General features: G+C 35.3%; 2 protein-coding genes and 1 long non-coding RNA gene across 8 annotated transcripts; 2 read left to right on the top strand and 1 right to left on the bottom strand.

Moving 5' to 3' along the window:
* On the bottom strand, positions 4856-5753 carry LOC18771718 (calcium load-activated calcium channel). Its single transcript, XM_020569363.1, has one exon. It carries the CDS (start codon positions 5678-5680, stop codon positions 5105-5107), a length of 576 nt encoding a protein of 191 aa, XP_020424952.1. The 5' UTR covers positions 5681-5753; the 3' UTR covers positions 4856-5104.
* Positions 6036-6596, top strand: LOC109950390 (mavicyanin-like). Its single transcript, XM_020568974.1, has one exon. It carries the CDS (start codon positions 6036-6038, stop codon positions 6594-6596), a length of 561 nt encoding a protein of 186 aa, XP_020424563.1.
* Positions 7664-11784, top strand: LOC109950235. Of its 6 annotated transcripts, none has more exons than XR_002272518.1 (9): positions 7664-7989; positions 8071-8138; positions 8260-8387; positions 9223-9331; positions 9481-9553; positions 10163-10316; positions 10387-10424; positions 10785-11047; positions 11463-11784. It is a non-coding gene; the product is annotated as an uncharacterized LOC109950235 (long non-coding RNA). The 6 variants fall into 6 exon arrangements; XR_002272521.1 differs by having other exon boundaries at positions 10163-10424; positions 10785-10904; positions 10993-11047; XR_002272516.1 differs by having other exon boundaries at positions 7665-7989; positions 10163-10424.

Here is a 12191-nt window from a genome sequence, read left to right as displayed (position 1 = left end):
TTTTGTTTTTTTGGTTTTTGGTTTTTTGAGATGGGAAAGAAATTAGAAGGCAAGAAGAAGAAGGAAGGAGAGAGATAATAGAAAGAGGTGCGCTATGGAGCTTGGTTACTATCTAGCACTCACTGAAGGAGGAGGAGGAGGGTATATAAAGGGGAAAGGTATAGGTTAATTAAGGGTTGCATGGGTGGGGCCTACTGGGTTAAAAGTGAGGGGTTTTTGGGTCTTTTACTATTTGAATTAAGGAAGGGGGTAATGTAAATTAGTAAGGAATCTAATTTGAAGTTGAAGATGAGGTCTGGGTTAGGGTTTTGAAGGCAAACGGGGGAGGAGAAGTGAAGAGTTGTACAAGCTGCATGCGTTAGGGGTGAGTTGGAGTCATGACACGTGGGCTACATGGCGAAGAGAGAGACTAAACTGGGTTCCACCAAGAAAAACAGACTAATGTAATGTATATAACTTCGGCTTCACTTGCCGGAGACTCAAAACGGCAAAGCCAGCTGCTAATTGTACGGTATAGGAATTGTGTGCTATAGCAAGGCTGCTTGTAGATATGTAGCCTTATATTGCTAAAATATTTGGGGAATTTTCTGTATGTTATATGTATTTTTCTCGATAAGGAGATTTATATAGAAGAATAAGGAAAGTATTAAAGCCCTAATTGTATAAGGAAATATCCTAAATATATGTAAAATAAGTTAACTTATTTAACATATATAAATACTTAGTTTAAAAGCTCAGATTGGTTTCATTCATGATCTTGAAGTAATTAACATATATATATATATACATCTACACAAGAAAGAAGCTCCTAAATCTGATAAGCCAAAAACGTAAATCCGCCACGCTAGATCATGTCATATTAAATGAATACCCAAAAAACCCTCTTGCAATCGAGATTGATGATATGTGTACTTTTAGAATGTGATCATCCAATCTAAAACTAATTAGTGACCCTTATGCAAAGATTTACACTCTCAACATATTCGCTCATGCTAAATACGTGGACAATTCATATTCAGTGACATGGAAACATGTGTGGTCATCGGGCCTAACACGTAGAATGTGAGTCGCCCAACACCAATTAGAAATGGGCAAAAAAAAGCTCAATATCATTTATATACTCTCAACATGTACATATATTCTCTTTCTCTAAACTTTTGGAAAACAACAACACTGATTAGATGGTTGGGGAGTTTTTGAAAATTAGCATCTTAGAAGATTATTCTTCACAATTTCATCATATGCATCTCAAATTGAAAAGAATCTCAGTGCTCTTGCCAGTGGTTTACTTCAAAAGGCCTCTCAATGCTCATGTGCTTGAGTTGTACTAGAAAAAGAGAGAAGTATATTCTTGTCTTAATACACATAAATAAGATTCTAAATTATCACCTCGGGTGAATGTATAGAGTTAAGAGAATATAACCAAACAAGTTTGTCTCCTTCCTATTTCAGTCAACAAATTTCATTAATACAGGCAATATAATGCCTATGTCCTCAACGAACACTTTGGCCAAAGGGTAAATTGAGAAGGGGTGAATGTTTTGCACACTGTAATTTTCAGATAATGTGGTGAAGTTTCAAATGTATAGGTGCATTTCAAACACTTCCCTTAATTATTATTATTATTTTTTTGCGTTTGATCAATATATCGAGAATTTATTTATTTGTAGAATAACCTTATTAATTTTTTTAAAAAATAAAATTTTATTTTGCAAATAACATCTCCCTTCTTTAGATTACTCCGTCTAGATTCACACACTAACTTTTCGCATAGCCTTTTCAAGTGTAGGGTTTGGTCACGTTTTTCACTCTTAACTAAGATGTCTTGTTCTCTAATTGAAGTACAAGACTTGCTTCTCCATTGGCCCTGCCCACAGAAAAGATTAGCTTCAAGCTTAAGCCATGCAAATCTGGTTTTGGATTTTTACTTCGCCACGTTCTTCATTTCTAATATTACTTGCCCAGAGGATAGACATAAATGCTATCTGATGCATATCCAACGGCCTTCAAATGCTTTTGTCTTTAAGCAACACATTGTGAGAAAGCTTCTCTCTTTAAGCAATTATATTGTGTTACACAAAACTTAAGAGTTTCTCTCCATCAACCCATATATCGGTCGGGGTTCCTCTGAATAGATCATCTTCTTGTTTTTACCAATTTTTTTAAAGTGATTTCATTAAGAGGTTTAGTCAGACCCTCGGGTGAGTATGCAGGCGTTAAATGAATGTAACCAAACAAGTTTGGCTTATTCCTCTTTCATTCAACTGATTTCATTAATAGACCAACATATTGAAACAGCTAAACTAAGACCTCAGGTGCAATGGTAAATGCTCTTAATCACCGAGTTACGAGCCACTTGCAGTGTATAATATTCTTAGTGTTCGAATGTGAATCTATTAAAACAGCCGCAAGACTATCTTCACTTGGTTTAACTATTAGTTGACTTGTTAAGTAAACCCCTCCTAATCAAAATGTCTGGTTCTAGTTGAACCACAAGATGTGGTTCTCTAACTGAACTACAAGACTTGCCATTGCATTGGCCCAACTCTCAGAAAAAGTTAGCTTCAAAGTTAAAGCTAAATGGTACATATTTTTCTTGACAAGGTCGTAGAAATGGTACTATTTGTGAGATGATGTGGAAGACTATCTGTGCCAATTAGTGAAGACTCTTGCCTAAAAAATCCATGTAAATGTAATGGGAAAGATTGGATATGCAGTTAAAAACCAAAAGTACTAAGCTAGCAATTGATCATAAGGATTTGCAGAGATCCTTAGTAGTGTGCCTTCATGTATGGGTCGGGAGAACACTTTTGGTGCCTTTACTTGCAATTCTCTTGAGGCCCACAAAGACAAGAAAAAGGAAATTAAAATTGAGCTATGGCCTGCATAGACATTTTCGTGGTCTTGGGTTTATGATTAATTGAGCTATGGATGATGATACTCGAGAAGTCCATTTCAATTTCTTGAGCTCTTACTTTAAAAAAGAATATTTAAATTATGATTATTTTTATACAAGTAGTATTGGAGGAGGAGAGTTTTTCACACACTGTTAAGGTATCACTAGGGTTCGAATATGAGATCACTTATCTACAACCATGATTTTAATTATACTAGACTTTGTTTTCTATCATTCCTTTTATATCCTACATCTTGTTTTATTTATTTATTATTGGCTAGATTTATTTGCACACCATTTGCTCTCGTTGAACACATCAAATTCTAATATAAATAACCAATAATATTTGACAGAAGGTTGAATATATACCCATAATCTTGTGCATTCCCAACCTCTATATTCTTTATTTAGGGTTTAGAGACATAAAGGACGGAAAAAAAAGAAAGAAATTTTTGCCATCCAATTGTGGCACTAGTTTGATGCATCCCCCACCCTCTGTATATTTGACAAAGAAAAAAAAATCTACATCCAATCGATTAAAGCATTTAATTAGCTTTCAACTGGAAGGAAAAAGTAGCCGGCTGGAACCAGGCTTTGGTGGAGACAAGCATCACGGTTTCCTGGGTTCATAATCTTCATTTCCTTCGTCCTCCTTGTAAATGCAATATTATTACCATATGGTGTAAAACTAATTTATAATTAAACTTTTGTTAATTACCTTCTTCTCTCTCTAATGACAATGATATCAGGTGTTACAGAAATATCTGCTGAATTTATTCCATGAAATGGGACTAGCACTATTTTGTTATCCCGACACTTTCATGTGGCATAGCATTATTAGCCGCGGATAACAAAATAGTGTTATCACTGTTGCAACCAAGTTTTTCTCCATGGAAGATGCAAGTGGGACATACACTATAACGAGCAATGAAAGAGAAAGGAAAATGCGACATGTGGTGGAGCTTGTATGCATGGTAGATGCAAGGAGCTAACTAGAGAGAATTAAGACTCCAAACCAAACCTTGGTAAAAACTATAAACTGTCATGAAGAGTTTACACTAAGGGCCTGGACCAATCAACCGATCAATTCTTAATACTAGAAATAGACTCTTCTGTTTCTGGTTGTTTTCCTGTTGAGTTTAGGCTGATCATGAAGAGTCCTGGTCTGCAACTCTCATCAACAATGAAACTCTCATAAGTAATCATATAAACTCTCACGCCATCATTCCACTTGCCTATAAATCTAAACTGGCTGCAACTGGAGTAGGCCTTAAAACCAAACCTTGCCTCTCAAGCAACCTAGCATATCCCCAGCAAATGCAAAAAAGTGGACATAGATACCCAGAATTTATGCACTATGGTACCCAAATACATGTGTGTGTCTGCATCCCTTTGTATTACTTCTTCAAGAATCAATTCAAAAAGTGAAACCGTCACGACTACGAACATGAAAAAATTGTGCAAACCATTGTAGGTCATTGTGTAGAATTCTCATGAAAATGTTGCAGACATTTTGATTTAAGAATATAAGAAAAGCGTTGTTGATTGTGTTCATTGTGTTCATCGAAACAACTCATTCAAAATACAAGGTTAAAACTACAATGACTATGACAACTACGATTAAATACAGCACTCAAGAGAAAGAATCCAATTCCAGAGATTAGGACAAAACACACACAAGCTTATAAAAGGAAACCCAATGGGTGAAAGAAACATAAGGAGACTCAATTATACTTTGCATCAACAAAAACTTTGACATAATTAAAGAACAGATTTCAATTGATTCAGATTCATAGTAAATACATTGAGCAACCCATAAGTTGACCCATAAGAACTATTTATACTCATTGGCACAGAACTGACAGAAATGAAGTTAGTTCAAAATAGCAGCATTTTGAGCATCTTCTACTACATAGAAAATGTTCCCACCTTAACTAATTACTGAAAAACTTTAAAATCTTTGTTAATAAAGGACCTGAAATTATGCAATTCACTGAAACAAATGAAAAAGAATAACAAAAGGAGTAAAATTCGTCTCTTTTTTAGAGACCCAATGATGAGAAAATTATAAAGCAACTCAAATTCAACTTAATTGTCATTAGAGAACTACAACACTAATTAGAACAATAACAGTGAGAACCTAGCAATAAGTAAAACTAAGATTTAGAACAAACCCAGTGTGCAGTGGAGCCCCGAGCCATGGACCCATCAATTGGTTTTCGGATCGGGCATGGGGAACAACCCGGAACTGGCACCTCTCGGAGGCGAGAAGCCTAAGAACTTCTGCAAATTTGTCCGAATGCTAATCGAGCAGAGAAAGTACAAAAACGCCATCGAACAGTCCGTCGAATCTTCCCCCTGCAACCCTCTGTGGCTCATCTTCATCACCAACCCAAAGGGCTTAAACGGTAATTTCGCCACCACCTTCCCCTCAAACAGCGAGTTGAGCAGCCCAAAGACGACGAACAGCACGAGCGCGACGACGGCGCCGGATTTGAACTTGAAGAGCGAGAGGTCGCGACTCGATTCTTTCAAGCTCGTCTCTACTCGGTCGATCTTCTTGGTCTTGGACTTCTTGGCGATTTTGATGGCGGGATCGGTCTTCATGGTCTCGAGCTTCTTCGCGGCTTTGTCAATGGAGGAGCGCAGGGACTTGTAGGAGTTGGTGCGGTAGATGAGGACCCATGAGATCGCCTCGCAGACTATGGCGGTGCAGAACGAGATGCCCACCACTGTTAGGCCGTCTGAGTACTTCAAGCTCGAGAGGAACGAGGTGGTGGCCATTGGGGAAGACGAAGAAGAAGGAAAATTTGGTGAGAAAACGCGAGAAAATTGGAGTGACTTTTGATCTGATTTGGTGGTGCTTAGATTTGTAGGTGGAGTTTTTGTATGGGCCTTAGTCTCTTAATGGGCCTGACCCATGGGCCTCAAATGAGCCTTGGGCCTTTTTACATGTCCTACTACAACTTGTAGTTGGAAACCATTTCAGAAATGGACAAGGATAAAAACACAACCTATAAATATGCATGGTCGTGCATTGTCCCTTTCACACAAAAAAATAAATTGAGCTTTGTTCTTCGATTCTCAATTTGTTTTTTGCTCCTCTTGTTTTTTTTCCGTCTGCTCTACTTTTTCAGTCATGGCTTTGAGAAACATTGCTGCTCTGGTTTTGTTTGTGATGATGGTTTTGTGTGGTGCTTGTTCTGGTGCTGTTTATAGGGTTGGTGATTCTGATGGCTGGATTTCAAGAGGTCTTGTTGATTACAACAAGTGGGCTTCAACGAAAGATTTTCACGTCGGCGACACCCTTACTTTTGCTTACAACAATCAATTCCACAACGTGATGCAAGTTTCTGATCAAGACTTTCAATCTTGCAATGCTACGTCTGCTATAGCAGCATACACCTCTGGCTCTGACACCTTCACCCTCAAAAGGCCCGGCCACTTTTACTTTCTTTGTGGTGCTCCTGGCCATTGCCAAGCCGGACAAAAGGTCGACATCGAGGTCACCCTACCTGTTCCAGAAAGTATGATTCCGAGTCCAAGCCCGTCGCCTTATGGATCCTCATCACCTTCAGTCTCTCATCCTGAAGAGATGTCACCAAGCTCAACTCTAAGCATTGCTCCAACTCTTAACTCTTCCAAGCTTGGATTTGCTGCTACCGCTTTTGTGTTGGGTCTTTTGCGTTTTGTATTTTAGAGGGTCTAAATTGCTTTCCAGAGTAAATTAGGTTGCTTTATGTTTTGGTCCACGGATGTGGTAGGGTTTGATAATTTTTGTTGTTTATGAACTTTTATATAGTTAGTTTATATGAATTCTTTTCCCAGACCAAAAAAAAAAATGTCTAAATAAATATATAGTTATGGTTGAATTTACTTAATTGATTTGGTGTTAATCATGTTAACTAGGGCTACAATTCGGCCCCATTGGATCAGAACGAGGAATTAATTTCCTGGCAGTATGTCTCCCATATTATTTTCACCATTTATGACGTGTGGCTGTATAAGATGGCGACACATGTCCTTTTCTTTGTATTTATTGTGTTTTATCTTAAACAATTCATAAGAAATGAAATAAAAATCAGACTCCTTACGATATAACGTTTGATTATGGAGATCTAAAATCATAATTCCACATATTTGAATTCTGAGAATCATTGGATGAAAGAAACAAGAGTGTAGAGTACAATTCGTGCCATTAAGATTATTTGGATTATAATAGCACAACACACTGGTAGGCATATTCACATAACTATAATAAGAAAAACATTAAGAGAACGTAATTTTTCTTATGCTTTTCAATGTGATTGGTAGTTAAGTTGCACATAGAAGGGTGGTAGGAAGCAGTGGGAGCCTTTTGCTTTTGATTATTTTCGTAAGTGTGTCATCCATTTTTCCATCATATGGATCATGACATGTAACACTCCGACCCAATTAAGTAATTTATTGAATTATTTAATTGTAAAACTATATTCATCTATCTTCTATATATATAAAGCAAAAGGCAGAGAATGGTGAAACATTCAAAATACCAGAAAATGCCCTTGGTTAATGCAAACATTAAGAATTGAAATTATTAATTAAATGAGGATAATATGGTAAATTCACAATTTTTGGTATTAAAAAAATTAAAATTAAAAGAAAATTCAGATAATGGATCCTATTTTTATGGAACACAAATATCCATTATCTTTTTTAATTCTAAAATAAATTTAAAAATTTTTTATAAAAAAACCTCTCGCATGCATATAAAGCAAAAGAAAGATAATGGTAAAACATTCAAAATTCTGAAAATATCCTTGATACACTAAAATTTTAATACGCACCGATTTTAATTAAAGTAGGGTATAATTGTAAAAGAACAATTATGAAGAACTTTAAAAAAATTAAAAAGAAAAGAAAAAAGTTTAACAGACCCCACTCCAGAGCAGTTGCTCTTCCTATCAGTTTCTTCTGGCACGTTCTATTCAAAAAAGATGAAAGCAAAACTGAAACCATCCAAAACCCACCATGGCCCTCAAACTTGGAAACGCATTTCCTCCCCTCCCATGTTTCGCAGAGCAAGAATCCTCATCTACTCACTGCATAAAAAGGTTTGAGGTTTTTATTTATTTTTTCTAGGTTCGTGAAAATTGAGAAGTAAATCATAAATTGAGTTTGGTTTGTTGTTACAGGGAGGAAGATTGAAGGAAAAAGAGCTGAAGCAATCAATATTGGAACCCCCAGTGTGCTCATCAATCTGGTAGTTCATGTCTTTGTGTGGCTGATTTTCTCTTTGCCTGTGTTTATTCCAGAAAATTGGTATAAAATTATGGTATGATTTTGTGTGCTTATTTTCATTTATTCTTTTTGTGAATTTTCAGTATTTGTAAGATGTTGCAGTGTATGAGAGAGGCAAGAAAATTATGGTATGATGCTGTTAAAACCGATCGACGTTTACTCAGATTCTAAATCAGACGGTCCATCTCGCATCACCAACCCTCAGTCTCAGGTAATATGACGCCCTGCCTCTGCTTTTCATATTTGAACTGTTTCCTCTGTAAGGGTTTAGTTGGATTATTCACTTGCATATATTCAGCTTAGCATTCCATGTGTTTGCTAAAATGCCAAAGTTGATTTTAGTTTGAACACTTTGTTGGTCGGCTTTATTTTGTATTATCTAATTTAGCTTTGTAAATAAGAATTGGGAAATTAAGAGAAATTAGAAAAGCTTAGTTCTTTATAATAAAACTAATTTCAATGAACGCAACAATTCCATAATGAGGGTGAAAATGAAATTAGAAGTGAGAACAGTGAAGAGATTTGTACGTTGTATCAATTTGTAAGATTTTTTAGTGTTGGTGAAATTTTGTCTTTTTAGTTCTTTTTCTTTGTTATATTGACTTTTTGAATAATAGTTTCATGTACGAGTATGCCATGCTTCAAGATGCCAAGTACGGTCAAGTTTTCATGTGTTTAGGCTTGCACAAAACTTAAGTATTTCTTCCTAGGATTCATGTTATATGGATATTAGCCTCTCACCCTGTGCTTTGCATGCTTGAGACCTTTTCAACAGAACCGAAGTTTGAGAAAACTGTTGGAATCAGTGGAGTAGGGAATAAATTTTAAAACTCAACGATGTGTGTAAGTTTGATTTCACTATTATGTTTTTGGCCGCCTTTTTATTATTGTATGGTTTCTGAGAAAAGGGATCAAATGAAAAAAATAAAAAATTTAGTTTTAGTTATCTTATAACCATTTCTCTTTCTCTTTAGTTTTAATCCATATAGGGCAGCAATTCCTTTAAGTTTTTTTACGCTCTTATCTTCTTCTTCTTCAAATTTCAGGGTCCAGTCATTAGTTCAAGAACTCAAAGTCCAGAATTGCTTCAATGACTCCGGTTCCATGCTTTCTTTTTATTAATCTTCAATATGCAGAGCATCAATTCTTTAAATGGTACGAATCTCTCTCTCACACAAAGCTATCCCTAATTTATGTTTGATTGACTGAAACTTTGGCTAGGGTCTAGGTCTGTGTTTGTGTTTGTAATTATTTATGTGTTTGACTTATGAAATTAAAGAGTCTTTGGAATTTTATCACAACAGATGGAATCATCTCTCACCTCGCACTCTCTGACGCATAATGGTTCCAGAAGACGCAGAGGAAACTATATTTAAGGTTAATGATTCTTCATTTCGTTATATTTTGTATTTTAAGTTTCCAATCATCATACATTAGTTTAGTTGGAAGATGATTTTTTCCTACTGGGTTCTCTCAAAAGTTGTCCATTATTATACAATCCCTTCCCCTCCCCCCCCCCCACAAAAAAAAATTAGACATTTTAATATTGGCTCTACTGTAATTAGGTGTTCTGTTTTCGGCTGATAATTTGGGCCTCCAAATGTGCCTAACAAAGCCATGGCTTTATTTCTCCACGTTCATGTGTTAGTGAGAATCCAAGATTTCTATTTTTGTCTTTCTGGAAGATGTAGGTCACAAAGGAAAAATAAAGCAAACAAATCACCCTTTAGGATACTTTTGGGTTGTTTCTGACTGGAATTGGGTGTTGGTTTACATTTGTTATTTGTTTACACTATCATTATTAGTTTCTTCTTTCTTTGTGTTTATTTTTTGTCAAGTGTCCAGGTCATTCTAGATCCAGATTCAGTTTCATATTGATGTAAAGTGTCCAGTTCAGGCATCAACTTCTATTTTTTATGTTACGAATAAGATTATGCTTTGATTTTTTCTTCTTCTTTTTTTCTCAAGGGATTATTTTTTATACAGGAATTAAAAGCAAAATGAGGATCAGAGTTGGAGGGAGTTCAAGAATAACATGAAAGCAAAACAAAAGGGAAGCATCATGGTGAGTGATAAGCACTGATCATGACTTCTTCGAGCAGTGAACCAAAGTCGCTCTTCTTCATGGACAAGTCCAAAGGTACCTTATTCATACCTTTGTTTTTTTGTTTTTTGTTTTGAGTGACATATTTGTCTTTTTTCGCTTTCAGTAATTGAATTGCTTCTGTATAACAAATCCCAATTTCAGGTCAGCTGCCGGAATTAGGTTTTTTGAGTTTAGATAAGGTTGCTTTGTGTAATCCCTCTAATTTTACATTTGTATTGTTATGAATTTCTGATTTTAGTTTTGGAATAGATTTATTTATTTATTACCATTTATTGTTTCGTATGGGAGGGTCTTATGCCAATGTACAAGTTTTTTACAATACGTTTCGAAGTTTTTGAAGTTCACATTCCATCAGCAGCTAATGCAGATGGGGTTGTGGATTTAATTTATGGGATAATTTGTGTAGCCTGTAATCATTGGGAATGTTTTGTTTATGGCATTTTTTAATGGGTTTTATTTTTCGTTTGGTAGAATGCATTTTATTGTGGGTTTAGTGTTTAGGGTGATAGAGTGGTGGAGATGCAGATGGAGGTGTGGGTATTTTGGCCATGTTAAAAGGAAATTGCAAGTTTATGGTTTGGTTTAAACAATTGTGTGGCTGTGTGTTCGCTTTAGGTGAAGGTGTCGTGATGCAAAAGAAACTATGTTTCTAGCTTTAAATTCTGTGTTTCTATGTACTAATTTGGCGATTTCTCAATGTTTCTATTAGGTTATTTCATATGGATGCTAGAAGGGACATAATTTTCTGTGGTGGCAATTACACTGTGAGCTTTTCTCATTCTTCCTGTCAAAATTTATATAAACTCTGTAATTTGATTTCTGAAAACTGCTTTTGTCCCTAATGATGTTTATATGGATGCTATAAGTTTTGGTGAAAATTAAAGTTTGTGAAGAATGTCATCTCTCATTTATGGCAGTTGCTTTATCCAGGAATGTCATATATGTAACTTTAAAGTTGTTGGCTTTGAATAAACCAAACACTTGAAGGGCTAATCTGTTTTAGTATTTGAAGGGCGTGGTGAAGCTGATAATAACACGCCCATAATGACACGCTGCGATAGACTTATTCCGAAACATAAGTCTATTGTTTTGATGGATTGTTTTAGTATTCTTAATATCTTGCTTCATATTAAGTTTTTTGTTGTTGTTGTTTTTTTAAAAAAAATAATATAAATGCAGATCCAATTTGCTGCATGAGGCTACCAAAGAAGACAGTAGCAGGAGAGCATAAAAGTGCTGCCGGAGGAGGTTTATGTACAAGCAGTAGCTAAAAGGATTTTAATTGTCATGAATTTTTTGTTTATTCTTTTCCTTTTTCAATGGTTGCAATACTAGCTTCTTCGTTTTTTTTTTTGTTGGTCAACATTGCAATACTAGCTTCAATTACTATATTTTGGTGTAACGAGTTTTGTTTTAAATAAAGACTTATTCAATTACATCTGTTCCAAATTCGGTTCAATGGTTAACAATGATAATTGTTATCAATAAATACAAAGAGGAATTTAAATTAGTTCTTGCATTTGTTTTAAATTCTTTTCAATATGATCAACTATGATAATAATTTATTTTTATAAAGGTTATCAATGAGTATGTTACCAAATTATTGAAAAAAAGAACTTTTAAGGACAATTCAACAGGAAAAAGCGTTTTACCCAAGCTGATAATAGGTATTTCAAATTATGGGGAAAAAGAAGGAAAATTTTCAATTCCACCAAACAGAAAATTCAAAAAAAGAAAAGAAAAAAATACAAAGAATCCCCCTAGCTCCTAAAGCTCAAGTAATTACATTATTTTAATTTTTTATTATTAATATTTTAGTCTACTTAAGCCAAAAAAAAAAGTGGGGCTTGCATTTGACACATTATCACTTACTAGCCTCCCTGCACGCGCTTCAGAGCGTGCGAGAGA

Source organism: Prunus persica, chromosome G7 (genome assembly GCF_000346465.2).
Source record: "Prunus persica cultivar Lovell chromosome G7, Prunus_persica_NCBIv2, whole genome shotgun sequence".
Lineage (NCBI taxonomy): Eukaryota > Viridiplantae > Streptophyta > Magnoliopsida > Rosales > Rosaceae > Prunus > Prunus persica.
The sequence above is the reverse complement of the archived record's forward strand: the minus strand, read 5'-3'. Positions and strand labels throughout refer to the sequence as shown.